At 37.8% G+C, this 22314-nt stretch overlaps 3 protein-coding genes across 9 annotated transcripts; 2 read left to right on the top strand and 1 right to left on the bottom strand.

Moving 5' to 3' along the window:
• The first annotated feature begins 1166 nt into the window (after nt 1–1166).
• LOC140768686 (gibberellin 2-beta-dioxygenase 3-like) lies at nt 1167–3079 on the top strand. The gene is made up of 4 exons (XM_073109051.1): nt 1167–1280; nt 1392–1805; nt 1898–2243; nt 2395–3079. Exons 2-4 carry the CDS (start codon nt 1402–1404, stop codon nt 2632–2634), a joined length of 990 nt encoding a protein of 329 aa, XP_072965152.1. The 5' UTR covers nt 1167–1280; nt 1392–1401; the 3' UTR covers nt 2635–3079.
• Nucleotides 3080–6448: 3369 nt separating this feature from the next.
• Nucleotides 6449–10402, bottom strand: LOC140769028 (E3 ubiquitin-protein ligase GW2-like). Of its 2 annotated transcripts, none has more exons than XM_073109541.1 (8): nt 9822–10402; nt 9633–9684; nt 9502–9547; nt 9347–9428; nt 9158–9242; nt 8901–9003; nt 7806–7872; nt 6449–7174 (listed from the first exon to the last, which is right to left on the bottom strand). In XM_073109541.1, the coding sequence occupies exons 1-8, from the start codon at nt 10011–10013 to the stop codon at nt 6689–6691; spliced, it is 1113 nt and encodes a 370-aa protein (XP_072965642.1). In that variant the 5' UTR covers nt 10014–10402; the 3' UTR covers nt 6449–6688. The 2 variants fall into 2 exon arrangements, with proteins under 2 accessions (XP_072965642.1, XP_072965643.1); XM_073109542.1 differs by having other exon boundaries at nt 9502–9533; nt 9822–10015.
• A 1130-nt stretch (nt 10403–11532) lies between these two features.
• Nucleotides 11533–21470, top strand: LOC140768058 (uncharacterized). 6 transcript variants are annotated; one of them, XM_073108140.1, is made up of 16 exons: nt 11533–11702; nt 13208–13272; nt 13432–13528; nt 14326–14453; nt 14622–14769; nt 14990–15090; nt 15476–15559; nt 15639–15687; nt 15788–15879; nt 16248–16389; nt 16577–16653; nt 16727–18045; nt 19575–19697; nt 19813–20065; nt 20235–20331; nt 21134–21470. In XM_073108140.1, the coding sequence occupies exons 2-14, from the start codon at nt 13268–13270 to the stop codon at nt 20049–20051; spliced, it is 2604 nt and encodes an 867-aa protein (XP_072964241.1). In that variant the 5' UTR covers nt 11533–11702; nt 13208–13267; the 3' UTR covers nt 20052–20065; nt 20235–20331; nt 21134–21470. The 6 variants fall into 6 exon arrangements, with proteins under 6 accessions (XP_072964241.1, XP_072964245.1, XP_072964240.1 ...); XM_073108144.1 differs by having other exon boundaries at nt 13429–13528; nt 19813–20331; XM_073108139.1 differs by having other exon boundaries at nt 19813–20331.
• Nucleotides 21471–22314: the final 844 nt, after the last annotated feature.

Raw genomic sequence — 22314 nt, forward strand, 5'->3', positions numbered from 1 at the left:
AGAGTGGCGTCAAATCTTATTTCACTAAGACCAAGGACTTTCTTTATCTCCCCCAGTACAACGAAACTAAACAACAAGCCTCTGCGTGATCGACAGGTAGCCAACCGTAGCTGCAGCAATTTGATAAATTAATTTCTCCCGTGGGGAAAAAGAATGTTCATAGACTATAATAGATATGTATACTGTAATTTTAGATAAGGGGGGAATCTAATTGTGACAGTCTTTTGTTCAGGGACGAAAGGGGGTCCGAAGAACAGATGCAATGCACTCAAAATGAGTGATGGCTGATGATATTTCAACAGGAATTCTGTTACATCGTGGGGGCTGCATGATGTGATGCGCCACCTTTAATTACCTCACCCCTTGCCAGGTGCACTATCTTTCCTATACATACATACGTACATACATATATATATATATATATATTATAAAGAAAACCATAGTCTAGTATGAGTAAGAAGTTTAGTCTTTCACCAATACTAGCTTTTCACAATATATTAAAGGAGATCAGTTCGCGTCGATATCGTCGTTAGGCCACCTTAAGAAAGAAAAGAAAGAGCTAATAAAGGAGCAGTGGCCCAATAAATATGTGAAGCAAAAATATCCAAAATATTCGAGATGATATATAAGCTCAATAATCTATTGAAAGGCATTCATTCTCCATCATCAAGACAAAATAAAAAGCTAGGAGGTGTAAGCACTGGGCAGTCTCCATCCCACTTTAATGCCAAGAGAGAGAGAGAGAGAGAGAGGGGAAGGGAAGATTAAAAAAAAAAAAAAAAAAGGGAAAGAAGGAAAAAAGAAAAAATTGAAATCACAGATCGATTCCAGTTTGCCTCCACTTCGTAGAACATTCCTCTCAATTTAATGAAGTGATCATGAAATGATAGTGCGAGATATGGGAAGAGGAAGTGGGATAAATTAATGACCACCTTAGCTTTATTTCCAAGGTGACACGAACTTACCACTCTCGTTAGAAACTATTAGCATCACATAATTTCCACCATTAGAAAAGAAGAGTTCATTTTGTTATTGTCTTCCTCTCCCTCTCTCTCTCTCTCTCTCTCTCTCTTTATCCTCTTTCTTCTCTCTCTTACTATTTACCCTCCAGGTGGATTCTAGCCTTCTAGCTTTTGAGTTCTATATAAAGAGGAGTCACATATTTCCTAATTCAAAGTTCGAAGTCTAAAACCCCTCCTCACCTCTCTCTCTCTCTCTCTCTCTCTCTCTCTCTCTCTCTCTCTCTCTCTCGCTCCTTGTCTCGCTATTCCCATAACAAGGTCGGTTCTGTTCTATTTAGATATTACAAAAAACTGCACCGCTTTGAGTCTCATAAGCGACTTTAAGCTTGCTCATTACACCTTTCCTCTGTTTTTGCTCTGTTTCCTTAGCTCTAAAGCGATGGTGGTATTAGCAAAGGGAGAGCTTGAGCAAATCTCTCTCCCAATAGCGCACAAACCTGGCACCTTCTTCTCTGGTATCCCGGTGATAGACCTCTCAGAGCCCAGCTCCAAGACCCTTCTCGTAAGGGCTTGCGAGGAGGTTGGGTTCTTCAAGGTGACCAATCATGGCATCGCAATGGACCTCATGGCTAAGTTGGAAGCCGAGGCAATGAGGTTCTTCACATTGCCACAAGTGGAGAAGGAGCTCTTGGGATCCGGAAGCCCTCTCGGGTATGGGAGCAAGAGGATTGGATGTAATGGTGATCTGGGCTGGCTGGAGTACCTCCTCTTGGAGGTCACCTCCAAGCCCATGTCTCAGACCTCACTATCCTATCTGAAAGAGCCTTCAGCAAGCTCATTTTGGTAAGAAATATCAAGTTGGTATACTTGGTTTCTTTCAAATCACACTTTTTCTTTAATAACTTCTCTTCTCCTTTGATGGGTTTTGTTTGCAGCTCTGCGTTGAATGAGTACATCATGGGTGTAAGAAAGCTTGCTTGTGAGGTATTAGAATTGCTTGCAGAAGGGTTAAATATCCAACCAAGAAATCTACTCAGCAAGCTTGTGATGGATGAGGAGAGTGACAGTGTGTTAAGGCTCAATCACTACCCACCATGCCCACACCTTCAAGGGCTCAACTGTAGCCTCACTGGCTTTGGGGAGCATACTGACCCACAAATAATATCCCTCCTAAGATCCAACAACACCTCAGGTTTAGAGATCTCCTTGAGAGATGGGAGCTGGGTCTCTGTTCCTCCTGATCAAAACTCCTTTTACGTCAATGTTGGTGACTCCTTGCAGGTGTGAAATGAAAAAGACGGCATTTTGTTTTTGTGTGTGGCTATTTCTTTATTCTTCTTCTCCTCCTCCTCCTCCTCCTCCTCCTCCTCCTCCTTCCAATTGTTGCATGCATAGATCTTGACAAATCCAATGGTGTTGATGTTGGCCTCAGGTTCTGACAAATGGGAGATTCAGGAGCGTGAAGCATAGGGTGTTGGCCAACAGCATTAGCTCCAGGGTCTCCATGATCTACTTTGGAGGACCACCTCCAAGGGAAAAGTTGGCACCTTTGCCACTGTTGATGGAGGAAGGAGAGCAGAGCTTGTACAGGGAGTTCACATGGTGCGAGTACAAGAGGAGTGCTTACAAAACAAGGCTGGCTGACAACAGGCTGGGGCAATTTGAGAAGTAGGAGGGAGGGTCATTGCTGACATTTTGATGAGTTTGGATTTCCTAATTTGGGCCAAAGATGGTCAAAAAGGTTGTCTTCGGAAAGGTGACCACTGCCTTGGTGTTAGCCATAGTTACCCGAAAAGGAAACAAAAAGGTTCTTTTTTCCTCCTCCTCCCCCTTTTCTAGTGTTTTTCCTTTTAAATCCCTCCCTCTCCTTTGCTGCGTCTTCTCATACAGCGATACAGGACTGCTGAGGTTGTGAGTGGTGTGAGCTTCTTCTCATGGTGAATAGATTGACAATATTCGATTGCTCTATTGAGCACTTGTACTCTCTCTCTCTCTCTCTCTCTCTCTCTCTCTCTCTCTCTCTCTCTCTCAAAGTGAATAAATAGCTGATTCTAATAGTATCTACAGGCTACTGTGGTGCACAAATATCTAAGTTTTAATATATTTTAAAACTTCAATCCTTTTCACAGTACATTTCTAAAAGCACTTTCGATTCTTTTGAGGTTCATGTGCAGAGCCTATCACTATTAACACTATTTATCTATTGCCTGCATACAAACATAGTTAAAAAGCCCCTCTGGCTTTAGGTCATGTGGCCATGTCCTCATCCAAGAGTGGAGGAAAAATTAAATAAAGTGGCCATTATTTTTTATACTGTAACATTGGACCACTCCAAGAAAGAAAAAAGAGAATATTATAAAAGGAAAAGAAAAGAAAAGTCCACCCTCTGTCACGGTTAGAATCACTCTTATTAAAGTCCACTGTTCTCGCTCTCCCGATTGTTTTCCATGAGCAATACTCCCGTTCCTCTATGTGTGATCGACCGAGTAGATAAATGTGTTAGAGCCGTCTTATGGGGTGGTGGAGAGTTAGAGTGTGGACTTCATTTGATTAAGTGTGATAAGTGCTGACTTCCTTTGAAGGTGGGTAATCTCAGTATCTATAGTCTTAGGGACTGTCAGATGGAGCTTATCGAACCTAGAGTTTTCTGCTTTTCTTAATAGGCTTGATATTGCTTTGGTTAAGCTTATACAAGCTCAGTATGGATCTCGTAACATTTAATAACCCTTTAAAGTGCGGGCTAACAAGTTGATCATGTTTAAGCATCCTTTTGATTCTCTTTAATCCATTAAGTTGGCTATTCGATATATCATCGGTAATGAGTGAATTATTTCTTGCAAACCCTTAGTTATTGCGCTCCATTTACTCCTTGGCAAGTCCGCCACTGGGGTCCATCCTTATTAATACTGATGGCACTTTTAGTTCACCCAACTCTAGGGCTTGGTCGAGATTCATTACTAGGGTGCTGTGATAGTATCTGTTTCTTACTAGGTACTAATGCTCCTTGTCATGTGCTCCATTGCATGTTGAAGCAAAAACTATCAAGTTTTTTTACTCAACTCAAGTCCGACTCCCTCGTAGATATGGCGCCACATTATTTTAAATATTTTTTATTTATCATTTTTTTTTTTTTTTTTTGTTTTCTAAAGTTTAGAAAGACTAACTTAGCTACTAGTAAGTCAGCCCTATGCATGACAAGAGCTGAGTTATATTTCTAATTAAGTAGAGTCTATTACTAAAAAGAGATATTTTTATGCTTTTTTAAAATAAAAATGATACCATAATTACTTTTTCAAATATATATATATATATATATATATAAAGAGAAAAGAATCTAAGGTCCTTCATGAAGATTGAGACCATAGGACATATAATAAAGAAAGGGATGCCTTTTTAGATATGGCATAGTAGTACTAGCTCAGCCTTCCATAAAGAGGAATAGCGTGTGGGAAGTTGGGGGGAGGTGTGGGACCCCAACCTAATAACCAGCTGGCTGTGGGTCAAAGGAGGAACAGAGTATTAGAAAAAGGTATAAAGTTTTGTACCATAGAATCTCCCTCACCATCCCTAGGAACCATCAAAACGTTTAAGCTCGGTTCCAACTCAGTTTAAGCTCGAATTAAATCTTCTTCTTCTTCTTCTTCTTCTTCAAAATTTCTTTATAATATTCTAAGCTCAGCTCACTGGAGCTCACTGGAGCTCACTTTAACAATCGCTATCCAATTGATTGATGGTGACTCGTACACACGAGGATATAATCTCGAGTATATTCTCAGACAATCAAAGTGAACTTCTAGAAGGGAAAAACGTGGCGTCTGTTTCTGAAGTATTTAGGGTGGGTGGGGGGGTCGCCTTTGCTCCCCTTTGGCACGTCGGCCGGACATTATATGGGACCTTACAAATTTTACATTAATTAGCTGCATCAAAATAAATTCTAAGGCATGGCATTGCCTGCTGAGATTTTGTGCTTTGAATGGTGTGGGCTTCGTTCAAATGGCAGGAAGGAACAAGGAAGGATTAAGGTGGGGAGTGGGGAGGAGGATCTGAACCTGAACCCCTCTTTGGTGATGGCAGGAGCATAAACCAGGCTGTGAGATGTACCAAAGAGAATACAATCTTAAGGGCCATGTCAATAATGGATGAAAGAAAGAGTTCATCAATTTCTCGACAGTTCATAAAGTTAGGTTTGCAGAGTGATCTCAGAGAACATCATTAAATAAGGTCAGATCTTTGTGCTGGCTAAAGTAAGTTGTAAGTAGTAGGAGAGAATTAATTGGTGTGTGAGTACTCTCCTCTTCTACACAGGTACTGCTTGTATATTTGGAGTTATAATAATCTAAAGGAACATAATTTGACATAAATCTTAACAAACTCTAGATAGTAGATAAAGACCCAATTTATGATCATCAGAAGAAAAACAAAACAAACAAAATGCATCCCCAGAAGACACTAATGAAAGCCTTTCGAGAGTAATATTTCGTTGACTCGAGTCATTAATGTACCCTTTTACACCATGTGGATCTGATGATACATTTATTGAGAAGGTATAATTGGTTTCTCCCTCATTCAATTCTTCGCTTGCATAAAAAGCAAAGATACTTTTCTTTCCTCAACTCTTTTTAGCTTCCAGTTTCTTTTAACTTTAAAGCTCTCCTTCCGATCGGCTTCCAGCTAGAATTAGCTGGTCTATGGCGAAAATGGGAGTCATATAATTCCCCCCTCCTAAAAGTTTCTTCTTATTTTCCTCCCACTGTAATTTTTAAGTTTATAAGCTTGTAAAATTTGAAAATCTTCTAGCTACTCGAATCCCAAGTCCATGACTCAACATGTATCCAATCACTTAGCTGCAAGGAAGGATGAATGCTAACTCTCTCAATTAGATAGATCTAAAGCTGGTCATTGGACCCCAACTAATGATCAATTCATCTAACTCACCTGGGCCGGATTACATATCAAGAATATTTTGACCTCAATGGAGGGGTTTAGTCAACCAGTATGGTTGACTATCTGAGCTCAGGAAAAAGTTTTAGGTCCTTTTTAACTAAAGAAGTGGTTTGGCCATAGCAATTTGACCATTTGCTTCGAAGTCATTGCTGCTCTGAAACTTAATGCTAAATTATGGAATAACTCTGCATGGTCGCCTCATTTCTTTTTGGCACTTTAGCTTACAATTTATGCATGTACAACTCCAAGTCTATATGTTGTTTCAATTTTTTTTTTTTAGTTGATAAGAGTCCGTAGATTAATCATAGACTAAATTAATTCTTCTAAAGCAAACATTACACAATAAATATACTCCTACCACTGCGCTGCAGTGGTGGTCACAGTTGTCATATTTTTCTTTCAATTAAATCCAGATATAGATAGATAGAAAGTCTAATGCCTGCCACTAGCCAAAATTCCAGACTTTTGCGTTTATGATGCTGCCCTTCCATATTCGGGATAGTGTGAGAACTTTACATTTATAATAGGAAAAACAACACACATTTTCTTCATCTATCAACATCTCAACTGTATTAACCTGGCCAACCAATTTCATATCCACAATTTTTTCCCCCTATTTTTCCATATTCTTGCTTACATTACATGTATGGTAAAACAACCGACCAAGAAATAACTGTAGGAATAACAGCTGTACAAGGAAAAGGAAAGAAAAGAAATAAATGGAAATTCTTGCAACCAGGGAATCTATCACTAACAGTGATGTTAGCCCAGGAGGGCTTGTCCTAGCTCGGAGCTTCTGCTAGTGAAATAGCTATGGCCAGCATCATTTGCTCTTCGAAGCTCTCAGGAAGAAAGTAGTCTGCAGAAGCTGCATCTACCGTGGTGTTTGAGTCTGCATAGCTTGTCCCGACTCCTGTCACCTCTGTCCAACATTCATTTGAAAAATTGCCCTCCTCTCGTATCATTTCACTTCTACTGCTTGGTGATACCTCGACCCAGCTTTTTGGTGAAAAATGCTCTGTCATGTTTAAATCTCGATGAGATAAGCTGTCGGACTGTCTGAGCATGCTATAAGCCGAAGAATTACTGCCATTAGTGGCAGAACGTTCCCTGTTCATGTGCTGATGCGCAGCTAAAGCTTCAACTCCGCAAGCAAACCGAGCAGAAGATAATTCTGCAGGAGTTACTGCATGAATATTGTGGTGTTCGGAGGGTGGCAATGGCCAAACATTGTTCTCGTAGGGTGGATTTCCTAGAGCTTCTTTGTCCTGCTCAATGATATATGTTTGATCAGAGATATGACTCACCTGGCATAAGAAAATATCAAAGCAATCTTTGCAATATCATCATTACGTAGTGACAATCAATTGCGCTAAAATAGATGCCTTATAATCTACAAACTCTAGGATAAGTAAAACCTTGTGTCTGGTTATTGAATATGTAGTTCTCATCCCAAGTTGCACAAATAAAATTCCAGAGCTTTTTAGTCCCCTGATACCAATTTCCAGAAAGAAAAGTCGACTTATGATAACATTCTCATGGTGTATATCCTAAAACCAAGTTAAATTTGTTACATATCTTAAGCGATCTCTAAGAATAATTCGTATCCAGCTGTTTGACACAGACTTAATAAAGAAGGCACGATGTTCCAGCTAAATGACTCAATAATATTCCATCTGAGATTCAGGACATTGTCAAGACACTTCTCTATCAACCTGCCCTTACTTCATCGGAAGAATGAAAACACTGTCGGTCAACTATTTATCACCATCTATAACTTCTATTAAAAAAGGGGCTTTAGTTGGTAACACTTGCAGATTAATTTGCAGAATAATATTTCAAGGCAACATCAGCTTAAAATTCCTAAAATACTAGGTGAGAAAGTTTTACTCGCATCACCTGCATAGAAAGCCAGATTGCTTTCCTAACCATCATGTCTTCCAGATCCGGATCGAAATTATCATCCCTGCGTTTCAAGTAATTTTGATAAAATTCAAACCTGTTGGTCCATAACATGCCAATGATATAAATACATGTTTTGAATCCAGTAGGAAAATAAGTATACAGCTACAGGAAGATGGAGACATAGGCACATGCAAGAACCGGATATTAAACTGGTAGTATGATATTGAATATCTGAGATACTTTAGCAGAAGCATGGGATTTTACATGGTAGCAGGGAAAAAAGAACCATGTTAGGGTCCTCATCTTTGCATTACTTGGCATGCTAATTCACAACATAATTCTCCTAAACCATATCAACCCAACCTTTATCAATTCAGTACATCATATTGTTCATACACATCACAATGTTGCACAATATGACAGAGCAAATGTGTCATAGATTTAAAGCCTCATTCATTCCCAGAGCAAATGTGTCATAGATTCATAATAGCGACATAAAACATTGTAGTCAATTGAAAACTTTAATTGCCCTTGACCATTTGATGTGGAGACTTTGTCCTTCTGATAAAATATCATTTTAGTAGTTCCTGATCATCCAGTCAAAATTAGGACATCAACATGTATCTTTTCCAGATCACGTAATTGCATGTTAAGTCACATATTCTTGACTTTTAATATCAAATTTCCGGATTCCATTATGCAATCAAAGTTTATGAGAAAATTTTATAGCAAACAAAGAATATTATTGATTAGGCTTAAATCAAGGATGAAAAAACTATATAATGTAACTATACTATATTGTAAGAGAAGTCCATTTGACATCAGGATGAGGCTGTGCCAGCGGTATGCATCGGTATATCGGTTGCGTACCAACAAGGGCATGTGCCTTTGCAAGGAAATGTTTGAACAAAAGAAGAATAAGGTGTTGAAAGGTTTGTGCATGGGTAATGAAATGTCATACCAAAAGAATCATTGTTGTTACCGGGCAACATTACTACTTACGACATTGTCACAGTACAATAGGAATTTTACTAATAAAAGTTTGAAGAACAGAAGGTTAAAAGGTTATGGAAATTAATCACCACTAACCAACTCAGCCTAGAGGGTGAAGGGTATGTGCTTTCTGGCACAGGGCATAAGGGCTGGCATGCAACGAACTGATTGCCTTGTGTTGTGTATCCTTGAGATGGCACTGTCAAGTAAAATGCAACATCACCCAATTGAATATTGTCCCAAGTAACCAATGCTAAATCTTCGAAAAAGTTAAGCTAAACAAGATACACTGAAGTCTTGAAAACGAGCTATTACAATCCAAAGAGATAGTTTTCTTCTGGATGAACTTTTACCTTCTTTGTTCTTCATCTTTTTTGCTTCATCTTGAAGCTCTTGCTGCTGCATCCTTATCTGTGCTTCTATAAATCTCTGCTCCTCCTGCACGTAGACAGGAACTTCTAGTTAAACAATCAAGTTTTGCTCCCAGAATTAAGCAACAATAAATTCCCATAAGAGAAACAAATAAATTCTGCAAAACTTACAAGTTGTTCCATGCCCTTTTCCTCTTTTGTCTTCACACCACGATATTCCACAGAAAAATTTGTAGTTTTACAGAATGGACATCTTATAAATTAAGTAAGAATTCTTTCCATGATCGGAGTTAACAACAAAACAATGAACACGAGAAAAAGGATACTTTGCAGAGCGAGTCGATTGAGGCAGTTTCACCTGAAGAAAACACTCTGCAGAAATCATAAGCCGGAGAAACTAAATAACACGAATCATCCATATGTATAAAGTTGCTAACATCAAAATATTCATATGTACCTGTGCATATGCTTTTCGTGCAACATACTGACCGATTAAGACTCGGATAATACTACAAAAAATTACATAAGCGAATTCTAGTCACAGGGATTTACACATCTTTATGCTGCAAAAATCAATAAAGAGTAGGAACATATATTTTAGGATGAAAACAATATGAAAAAAAAAATCTTGCCGAAGATGTTATACCAGAAAGCAGATGGGACACTCCTCCAGATCCGGAGCACAATCATCTTTCCCTGGATAGCATGGCGCTATCTTGGAATAAAGGACGAGCTTTCTCAATTTCTTCTCGTCGATGTTAAGATGCTGGTAGAGACCTTGCGGCCTCGTATACTTCTCATCCACCATTTGCCTCCCCTTACCTACTTTATTTCCCATGAAGACTCTATAATTATCCGAAAAATACGAGAAACGAGAGAAAAAAAGAGAGCAAAAGATTGCTTTCTTTCTCCTTCCTTGGCCTTCAATTCCTCCAAAACCTCATCTCAATAGACAAACCACCGTCCAAACAAACGAAAGAAAATAAACACCAACAAAGCAAATCAAAGACCAACTCTAAACCTGCAACCCGCGTGAAGAACCGGTCCGGATCACGACAACCTGAATCGCCTCCTTCGCCATCAAATCGCAGCACGGAGGAGGGAAGACGAGTGGTGATAGAGCGGAGCAATCCTATACTCCTCCCGTTTCTTCCCCTTCCGATCGAGACTTTGGTGGTTTGAATATTTCTTCTCCGTTTACCTACCAACAACTGCCCAAATGGTGAATAATAAAATGCGCAGAATAAATTTATGAGGTTATTATATATCTTTGTACTTCTTCTCATCCCGTATAAAAGAACTAAAAAAATTAATTTATGTAGAGGTACTTCCTTTCCAAGTACATTAATAACGTCATCACATACTGTGGGCGGGGCCGTTGATTTCCATTCCTCTACCATCGTGACCGTTGATTCCGTAGCGTCCTCGTTCTCGATGTAATTTCCAAGTTAGTAACTAGAATTAATTAATTTGGCGAGAGGATGAGGTCACCTTAAGTCACTCTCCGCGTAACCAATTCACTGACTCGGTGAGGCCGTAGTTGATTAAGTCGTGACTCGGCTTCTCTTCTGAAGTCGAGTGGAGACTTGTTCCCAAGTGGTTCTAAGTGATTCAGATTAATTAATTAATTAATTTATTGCCTATTAATTGCATACGAAATTAGGCATGCTATTAGTTAACAAAATTTAGACATCCTAGTGTTATTGCGATTGTAAGTGCTATATTATTGTAACCATTGTTAGGTGCCAAATGCCTCAATAATCTTAATGGGCAATCTAGTGAATTGTTTTTATAGGATTGGTATTGACTATTTTTACTCCTCTAAAAAGTCAAAACATCATAAAAGTCGTTTCCACCACGTTTCCCGACGTGGATGCACATTTATTAGTACTCGCCTCGATCACATCAATGGTCCCTAAGTCATGCCGTACGGAATCGAAGGTTCAGGATAAAGTCGTTTCCCCGGTACCTCCTCTGTACTCGTTTCCCGCACTTAGCAATACCGCGCTGCAATTAATTTATCGGTCGGATTCATTTCCCGCTCTGTAGTCTGTATAACATGTTTGTTGCGGTCGTCTCCTTGTCTTGTAAGTATTTTTAATTCGATCCCTGCGCCTCAGTAAAGATCTAATAAAAAATAAGGGTTGAATTAGAAAGAGAGAAGATAGGGCGGAAAATAAAATAAGTACATAATATGGGGTGTAAAATGAAAAGAACTTGAAAAAAAAAACAAGGAAACCGACGGGCCCACTTGGCGTACGAGAACCCAACGCGAAAGAAATGAGGGGGTCGCCACTTTCTATAAATACGAAATCCCCCAGGTGCCAAAACGGAAAGCTGCCGCCTGCCTCGTCCCCGTAAAGCCTGTGCTTTTTGACAACCCACCACTCCCTCTGCTGCTAGTGAAAGCCAAGTGCCTCTCTGTTTAGGCTTTAATAACATCTCCGGAGACGAGAAAGGAAGGAGACTTCTCCTCCTCCTTGGGGTTTCGTTTTCGTGCTGGTTAGGTTTCGAGGTATACTCTCAGGTGAGCCCAAGAGACCTTGCTTTAGCTTCTCGAGTTGTCGTTCGAGTGCTTTACTTTGTGTCTTGTCGACCTTTTGAGTTGTTTTAAGGATTTATTTGGCGTAATGTGGGTGTTGTTCTCTTCTTTGGGAGAATGAATTGGATGTTTGGTCGATTTCTGCAGAGTAGTGAAAATGGCGTTGGTGTTTAGGCGATTGGAGTATAGTAAGGGGCAGACTCGTTATTTAAGGCTTTATGCCGGCTTCGTGAATGCCTATAGTATTAGTTTCCTTGTTTTCTGATGAGCGAAGGGAATCCTTACTACTAGGGCTTTGTTAGTGGAAGGCAGGCAAGAAGAGGGTACGGCGTAATGGATAAGGTATACCGTTTACCCTGTTGTCGTGAGACAGACTAAAGAAGTGGGATATTGGAAACATCTGATTTGGTGAAAGCACCGAAAATAGAAAATTTAGCGGTGGTTTGGTGGAGATCATGTAGCATCTAAAACAGGACTCAGCGACACAATTATCTGGATTGATGTTAGATCTTACTTTCTAGAAGATCCCGGATTTGGATTTGGATTTTTAATTTCCTCGTTATTTCTCGATTTCGTTTTTGTGGTAATGCTTTTTCCAAGGTTGTAAAGTGAGAGAAAGCTTTGGAGAAATAAAATTGTGTTGGAAAATGAAAAGAAGGGTTGCTGTGTAACTTGTAAATGGTTTGAGATGCAGAAAAAAAGAATAAAAAGAAAATCTTGTAGAATTGTTACCTGCTAAACCCAATGCTTTTTAATGATTTTCCCAATCAGCCAACTTAACAATCTTGAAGTACTTAAGCTTACATTATTTTCCATGACACTTCCTGGAGTCCCTGATTATGAGGCATAGTTCTTCATATATGGTCCCCAGTTCGTCTTCTGATCTTGGATGGATTAAGTGCGGAAGTCTTCTCTTGGTAATTTTGAATGTAAAGGATAGTACAAGTAACTCGCTCTCAATGTACTACTACATATATTAGGTCCTTCTAAATTGGCAGCATATGAAGCTTCAGATATGGCAGGTCGAACGCTAGCACCATTACATTAGGCCATCAAGGTATCTAAAAAAGAACATTTTGTGGACCTCCTATTGTTTGTCCAATGACTAGTAGCAAACTAGCAATTCAATTGATTATTCTTCTCATGGCTATGAAAGATGGTCCACATCATTCATCTTTATGCAAATGATTATTTGAGCTTTTTAAAATATAACTATTAACTGGGATATTGAGATTATAATACTAGTTCCATATTGATGATTTAACTTTTAAGTGATTACTTCTTTGGGTTGAGGTCATTGCTTGGCATTATTGTAACTGCCCTCCAACTTTTATATTTATACTTAATAGACATTCCTTACCTGATTGTGCACGACCCTTCTAAAGTTTTAATGGTCTTTATTAATGCCACAACTATCATCTATTCATGATCCTTTATATAAAGAATTTAAAATTTCTTTTCCTAATTTACTTAGCGAGGTTCATTTACAGGATGAAGATCAGTTATTTCAAAAAATAAAATGGAAGTACAAGGTTGAATGTTGTACAAGCATGTGGTACTTTACTATGTGCCATCTTTCTATATGGATTATTTTGCATGATTCCTTAGATCAGTCAAGTCGTCTACCTATAGGAGATTAGGAGCTCAGAAGAGGTGCTTTTTCTTGTTCTAACTTCTGATCATGTTATTTGTCTTTAAAATTTTTTGCTAGAAGTACCATGAGTAACCAAGGGAAGGAAAAGTGCCCACTTTGCATGGAGGAGATGGATCAGACAGATCAGCAGCTGAAGCCTTGTCAATGTGGATATGAGGTTTAAAGAATCTTTTTAACGTAACTTGAAACTAGTTTGCACTTCACTCAAATATCAAGTTTTCTGTTAATCAATTACTGAATCATTTGCTTTATTTGGTTAATATTTATACTTCTGTACAAACTTTTTTTTTTTGGTAACTTATGAACTAGTACTTTCCTAATCTAAAAGTATTTTATCTACAAGAGTATTCACTTGTCCTTTTTTGCACATGTACGTATAATGTGTATACAAATTATACATTTATATATCTGTTTGTGTGAAAAACTGAAAATGACTAAATGTGTACGTGCACACGCATGTATCTGTGTATGTGTCTGTGTATTCGTCAGTATAGCTACACACACACAGAGGGGGAGAGGGAGAGAGAGAGAGAGAGAGAGAGAGAGAGAGAGAGAGAGAGAGAGAGAGAGAGAGAGAGCACAATGTCAGTAGCAAAAGAGTGACAAAGCAGGTCATCATGCCTTTCTGACTAGACATTACAATTATTTCACATGCTAGACTGCATCACTTTTACTGGACAGCGTCCTTTATACCTGTTTCTGTAATTTGATCCTCATTTTTCATGTTATCCAAAAACCCTCGTAGAACTTTAGTATGAATCATATTGTTACCTTTTTTTGTAGATTTGCTCCCATTTTCAAATTCCAACTGCAAGAGTCAAGGGAAAACGCTTGACAATTTGTTGTTACTTGTTAGAACATTTAGAAGTGATATGTATGCTGGTCGTTAAGTATACTTAAAGGCTTTGTATTTCCTGTCATCTTATAGCATTTTGCTTCTAAATCACCTGGTAGATATGCGTTTGGTGTTGGCATAATATAATGACTATGGCTGAGAAGGATGACAAAGAGGGGTTGTGTCCTGCATGCCGTGCTCCCTATGACAAGGACAGGATATTGGGGAAAGCAATCAGCATTGAGAGGCATGTGCAGCTTTTATTGAGATCTATTATGTTTTCTGTTTTTCTTCTTTTAATGTTTGTGGTAGAAGTTCTGTCTCAGCAAATCATCGATAATTTAGCTATTTTAGTCTAGCTTCTTTTTGCAGAGAAGTCTATGCTTCTAGTTAATTATAAATTCTTTTTGAACAGGGTGGGACAACTAAATTCAAAAAAGAATAAATTGCAAAAAAAAACATTGAGATTGGTGGATGTACAGAAAGATCTTAGTAATGTTCGTGTTATTCGGCGGGATCTTGTATATATTGTTGGTATACCTGTTAATATAGCTGATGAAGAGGTAAAATCTCACCCTATAATTGTGACTGTTTTATTATGTATTCACATATTCACCTGCCAGTTATTTCCTTTATTATGAAGTTCACACCTTCACGGTATTTTCTTGAGGAGCTATCAATGTGCCATGCTGCATACAGTAGAAATAATCATTTACAGTTTTCAATTTTCATGATAAAGTAATATTAGATACAGATATTAATAATTTGTCATTCTTTATGCAGATACTTAAGAAGAAAGAATATCTGGGACAGTATGGCAAAATTGTGAAGGTTCTTACCGGCAAAGTTGGAGCCAATCAGCATTTTCCGGACTCATGTTGTGTGTAAGTATTTAATTCTTAAATGAGCAGGGGTTTGCATGTCGTTATGTATAGCCTTCTATATTGCTGACCACAAGCATTGAGTCCGAACTTGTATAAATTCGAAAAGGCACCTTTATCCTTTTCTTGTAATCCCTGTTGGAACCATTAAATTTTCTTATAATGGCCATACAAGCTGTTATCTTTCTTGATCACTCTTTGGTCACCCTTTTCTAACAACATATATTACAACTTTAGTTGTCAATTATCATAATATAGATGACAACTGCCATTGAACTCAATTGAGGTGGTGGCTTGATGTTAATGTATCTAGTTCACATTCATGCATATTATGGTTCTTTAATTTTCTCATTTATCTTCTAAAAATACTGTTGCATGGCCATTCCAGATATGTTACGTTTTCTAAGGAGGTGGAAGCTCTTAGGTGCATTCAAGCAATAAATGGTTACATTTTAGGTGGTAGACCTTTGAAGTAAGTTCTAACCTTATCTTTTTTCCTTTTTCTTTTGGGCATTTCATTTCCTTTACTTCCTTTTATATTTTTCTTGTAGAGCCTCCTTTGGTACTACAAGGTACTGTCGTGCATTGTTAAGCAACAAGGTGAGTGCTACCTTCATCAGGCCTTGTGTCTGCCGATCCTTATACAGTACTTGACCAAGATTATCTGTTCATTTTTCACCTGCTAATTTTTTTGGTCCAGCCATGTAGAAATGCGAACTGTTTATATGTACATAGTCTAGTCAAACAAGAAGATATATACACAAGGCATGAGGTTGCTGTAGTGTCCGCAAGGTATCGTAACTTTCTTTGTTTTGCACAATCATCCGAAACTGTAGGATATTTGGTCACTGTTTACTGTAAGAGATGCATGGTATGATTAGTGATTTTAGGATATAAATCTGAATGTTTTTCTGAATTTGAAGCTATGACTAAATTTGTTTGTTTCTCTGCACATCTCTAGGCAGGGCAATCTAGGACAACTGTAACTGGGTTAAATTGTCATTGCTCTGATCATTATTTATAATTTCACAAACGAGTGTGCTGTTCAGAATATTTGGTTTTTCTTTATTGTGATACTCTTGTTGTGTTTGTGGAGTCACATTAGCATGCTGAATAAACAATATGACCTGAAAGTTACTAACTCTCCACCTTAAAAACAGTAAGGTTCAGCAATCTTCAGGAACTGCTTCAAATAGTTATCGACAACGCTCAGGAAGTACTTTACCTCCTCCAATTCCAATGAGCGACTGCTGTGGAAGTAGTTCTATTACTAAGGGCACATCTCTCCAACCATTAGATCATGTAAGAAATTCTACTTGTATTGAATGCGATTGAAGTGCATGGTGCCATGATCTTTTCTATATTTCTAGTAGTGTTTGTTTGTGGAAGAGATATATAGGAATCTTGCAGTACATAGCACTTCTGATACGTTTCTGCAATTTAATTTTCATTTTGCCAATAAATGCATGTGATTGTTCTGGTCATAAAGGGTTCTAGATCTAGTGGCAAAGTACTGCAAAATGGTGATGCTAAGAAGTCTGCCCCCCAGTCTGTAGCAGCTTCATGGTAAATATTCTGTATGCTAATGTCCTTTAAATTGTTGTACATCATATATGTCTTTAATTATTTGCTTTTCTAGGGTCAGGGATCCGACCCTTAGCTCTGGCTGGTCATCATTTGATGCTAGTGCAGTTACCACGGGACCAATTTACAATTCTAGCATGCTAAGTAATTATTCATTGTCTTCTACTGTTATTGGAGGTCAAACATCAGTGCAACCAGGGCAGGCAGCTCCCATTATCAAGCAAGCTCTGGTATCAGGAGATACAATGAGGCCTTCAAATGAGCTTCCGGAGGGTATTTTGTTACCAGAATCACACAGTGAAGATTGCCTTTCAGAAAGAACTGTGCCAGATTTAAATGCATGCTTTGGAGATGACGTGGTGGTAAACAATCCAGCCAGTGAATTATCTTATCTTACGTGTATTGATGATTTGGCTGACAGAATGGTAGAATTTCTTTATTCTTCTGGTTCTGATAAGTTCAATCAACAAGTATCTGTTCCGTCACCAACTGTTCCAATTCAGTGCTTAACAGTAGAACCAGCTCCATTATGCATTTCAGATTCTTATGCTGTTAGGTCAGATAGTGAAACCAATTGGTTCTCTGAGTATCTGGAGAAAACTAAGAAAGAAATGGTGCAAAATAATATGACAAGCAGATCATCTTCTCTTATTCATCAGGGTGCTACAGTATGGGGGACCACACATCCATCGGACTGTTCTAGATCTGATGAATTTATTCAGCGAGTTTCTTCTCTTTACCTTAGTGATTCCATTCATCATACAAGAGTCAAAAGTAGTGTCCCTTCTGCTGTTATTTTGAATTCTATTACTAACAGAACCAATCAGGAGTCTGAGTCTTGGGACAGCATTACTGATACTTACTTTTCTCCGGAAGAGTATTGCATGATCTCCACACAGCCCTCATCAAACCTGAAAGCTGCAACAGTGAATCAATTACCCCGTGCTACATCAGCTTCAAATATGCCACTCTCTGATGATTGGTCTGATGACTGTTTAGATTCAAAATTGATCAATTCATCTAAGTTTAATGGCAAAAGAACTCTTTTCTTCTATGATAATTGGAACTCCAAAGTCACATATACTTCTAATGCATGTAGCACTGCCACAGCCTGCAGCATTAGCAAGTTTTCATCATATTCATCTGTTTGTGTTGAACCTTGTAAAGGTGAACAAGGAATATTCCGCAATGACCCATTTTGTATGACAGAAGCCTGTCAAGACATGGATCATTTTGCTGATGAAAATATTTCACTGGAGAAATATGTTCAAGATGCTGCTATTCTTGACAAAACTAATGTAGATTCAGGAGACATCAACAGTACATCGATCAAACAGCATGCAGATTCAAGAAGAGAAGATAGTGTGTTGTCAGGTATCTCATCTCTGAATCTCTCTTGTCTATTGTTTAACTGATCAATCATGGCCTAGGAAAACTGTTCAATGCTAAATAATGAAAATAACTACCTAGAAGTATGTGATCTTTTGATGCTGCAGAATACAAGTGCACCCACATCTTCAAAGTTCAAACTGGAATGTCTGAGTTTCTAATGTTTTAGATCTCATGAAAAATCTTGCAAGCTAGAGAACATTGAATTAAAAATATTATCTACATGACCTCACCTCTTAGAGGCTTATCAGCTTATGATTTAAACATTTCTAGATTCTGGTCTTTCTATTGCTGTGTTGCACACGGGTGGAACTTCAATTTACAGTACTGATTTTCCAAATATTCTGGCCCCATCCTTTTCTTCTATTTAACTTGGTTTTCTAATTATTTTATTCACTGAAGGTCCATGGCTGGTTGATTTTTTATTGAGTTTTTCTTTGAGATTCAAGTTCCATCTTTTCTGTTCCCTAATGCTCTTCTGTTGCTTTCTAGATTATTTCAGTCTTCTCTTTCTCTGAGTCTATGTTACCCAAGGGAGAGCTATTGATGAGAAGATAGCTGCCAACCTCAAACAATGAGGAGATAATGCTCTGTTGTTTTTCATTCCAAAATTCCTTCTTTACTCAATTTTAGTACTTCAAGGTGTAACTTGGTGTGATCTTGAATATGTAAAGGCTGCAACGTTGATAATCCAGACTAACATAAGAAGCAGTTACATGATAAAGGGCTTGAATTGAACTTGACTTTGACAAAATAGGAAAAATTTCCATACTTGATGATGATAAATGGCTAATTGTTGTAGAATAAGTTTGTTATCAAGGCCAAAGTTGGTTAACACTAAAACTCGTAGCCAATTCTTCATTTATTGCTCCATACCCTATGCATAAAAATGACCAACAAAGGTTATCATGATGCTGAAAGCCTGAGTTTTAAGAAATACTATAATCACTTGCAGAGGTCTTTATACTATATATCAGATTTAAACTTTCTCTCAAGCTTGTGGCCACATATTGCTGTTATATTGTTCAGCTTGCTGTCAACTGAATATATAAACTGCATAAATATTTGAGCACATCACTGTTTTGATTATTCTATGCTTATGTTACATTTTGAGTCCACAAGAAGCAACTTTTGATTTCTTCCGGAAGCAGATGATTGCTTCTCAAGTTCTGTGAATAGCCGGGACATTGAGGAAGATCCAAAAAGGCATTTCAGGAATCGATTTGATTTTATCTCTGTTCCTTCCGTTTGAAGGTAGGAAGGATCCCAAAGAATTTTTCAGCTATACTATTATTCACTGGTTGCACTTGGATTAAGTTTGTGGCATAATTTGAATTTCTGTTTTCTTTGATTCTCTCTCTTTTTTTTAAATTTTTTTTTCTTTTGTGAGGTTCATTGCATCCTCTGATGTGCTTTTTCTTCCAAGATCTTATCAGCAACCAAAGCAAATTCTTTCTTCCCTGTTATTTAGATGACAAAATGATAGCTTTCCTTTTCGAATGTTGCCCTGGCAGCTTCTTTTTCAAGGGTAGTGATGCTTCCACAATCCAGAAATACTCCCCAACTGAGGCCTTCTCCCGGCTTTCCTAAACATGCAATTGAACAGCAGGGGTCATCTGCAGACTTAACAAATTCTGGTCGGCTGTTTCTGTAGCTGTATATAATAAGCAATGATTTAATAAGTCATGCTTGATTCAGAAGGTAGGCATTGAAATCAAGCATAATGATACCTTTTGTGTTTCCAAGTTGCAGGGTCTATTGCTCCATATGAGTTTTTGGGAAGCTCCCTTCCTGTAATTTCGGGTGGAGGGATTTCCAGAAGCAATAACTTTAATGACAGAACATTAACATTTTCTAGAGGAAAGCTACAACAGTCAACAAAAGTGTTTCACGGAAAGTCTAACATCCCTTTAGACAGTTGTTCTGAGAATGATAAACCATTTCAGTTTGGATCAGAAGAGGGATATCCCTCTGCACCTTCAGTAATATAGATCATTCAAAATAGGTAAATTATTTTGCAGAAAAAATGTTGTGTTTTCAGGAAGTTATGAATAACAGTAGACATCTGGAATCTCACTTGCATCTGTAATGGACTGATGGAATCCTACAAGCAGTATACATCATTTCTTTAGCGGCTTATTTCACATATCATCTGGCCTAAACCTATTTTGCAGAGGATCGCATCTTTGTTCATGCACTATCTGCAATATGGCGTTCAGGGAACTTCTGTCAGTTGATTCTGTTATTCGTTAGCCTGTTACACTTAATCATGTAAGTGACGATCATCATATTGTCGTTTATTTCTTGCATACTCACTGAATCAACAGCATCATTGAGTTCATGCAACTATATGGCACTCATATAGTTATTCAGTACCCTCATTTGTGAAATTCATGATTTAAGTGCATATTTGTTTCCCTGTATATCACTCTGAATTTTCATTTGAACTGTCAGCTGATTTTGTTATTCATTAGTCTGTTAACTTAATAAGGTAAATGCTGATCCTCACAGTGTTGTTTTATTTCTTGCTTCCTCAATGAATCAACAGCTTCTTTGAGTTCATGTAGACCACATTGCACTCATCTAGTTTTTCAACCCCGGCCTCCCCCCTCATTTTTGAACATTTCATGCTTTAGGTGCATAATTGTTTTAATTGTTTCTATTATTCTTCACGGTTCATCAACCTTTGAATTTCATTTTGAATTATATTTCATCCTAATCCATGACTGAAGATTGGCAACAGAAATATTGAATTAGCATCCCATTTGGCAGCTAATGCGCTATGCCACAGTGGTATAATATCAAAAAAAGTTGGAATTGCCCATGCCGTTAAAAGGGTCTCTCATATGTTGTTTTGCATGCAGGAAAAGTATATTATAATACTTGAGACAATTTTTCCTGCTATCGTTTGCATGTTTAAATTTTAATTTAGTATGCTGGCAGGAACATATAACCATCTAATTACCCGTGTATTATGTCGATCTCACTCTAAATTTGGGTCACGTCGACAACTGACTTTATGGTGATCTCACTTTTGTGACTTAATATATGAAACGTGCCTTTCTCCATGCAGGTAGGTGGAACACATTCAACCAGTGAAAAATGGGGTAGTTTTTTTGCTCCTCCAACCGAAGAGGCTCGTGTTGGGTTAACAACTTTCTCAACGAAACTCATATGCTATGGAATGCCTACTAGTTAGCCAGGCAAAAGCATGATTAGTTTTACGAGTAACAAGATTGTACTTTTCATACTTTTCTAGTTTGCACTCCAAAGAGTCTAAAGACGTATATGACTCTTTGTCTGTCCTTTTGTATCTTTTCTTCATCATACTCTGAGAAAATTGAGTGCTTCTATGGCGATCCTATGACTGTTGCAAATCTCGATCCTTGGTGAACACAATTTGTAAACCTTTTGCAGATATTTTGCTAGTTTGCCAGTTTTTCCTTGTCTGCGTCTGGTTCACTTATTTCCAGTCTCTTTGACTTTGGAAGCTCACTCTTTAGGAGGGTTGGCATCCAGTGGTGTCTTCCCGTGGATTTTTCCGCTCTTTTGTAATAGTAGCAATGGAAAAGTTTATCTCCTTTCTGGGAGAAGAATAGTGAAAAGACATGGAACAAGGTGTTCACCCTTTTAAGACAAAAATAAATAGGCAGAGATACATCTTGTAGACTAATTATATGTATCATTAAACCTCATCAATATCTTGTTAGAAATTTCAACAGAAATTATCTTTAAAATTTAATTATTTTAGTAGACGGACAAAAATGTTTCTGCCTTTCTTTCGTAATCCTTTTTTATCTTCTTCGTTAGTTAATGGTCCCTATATCAATTTGTCATAATATCAAATTCTAAGCTGACTTCTCTAATTTCTTCTAAATCTAATTCCAATAAGAGAAAGAAAGAGAACATATGGACATTTTTGCCCATTCAATTAGTTAATCACATTTTTTTAACATATTTCTATTAAATATTTAAACGAAGGAAGCTTAGTGATACAACTAGATGAGCCATGGATTCTTAGCCTACCTTTTTTTTTTTTCTTTAGGGAGTGAAAATAATACAAAGAGTGGTACTTAAATGATTAAAATGTAGTTAACCACTTCAAGAGTTAGGAAGTATTTTCTTTTGTTGCTACCCAACCATGCAGCTTAAAACTCGCTGCACATCATGTGTAGCAGTTGAAGTAAACATTATAAAAAGTCTTCAATTGCCCATGTAGGGCCAATATGTTTGGGATTTTTCATATTTGAGACC

The sequence above is a fragment of the Typha angustifolia genome, chromosome 10, assembly GCF_048772165.1.
Source record: "Typha angustifolia cultivar Huaian chromosome 10, ASM4877216v1, whole genome shotgun sequence".
Lineage (NCBI taxonomy): Eukaryota > Viridiplantae > Streptophyta > Magnoliopsida > Poales > Typhaceae > Typha > Typha angustifolia.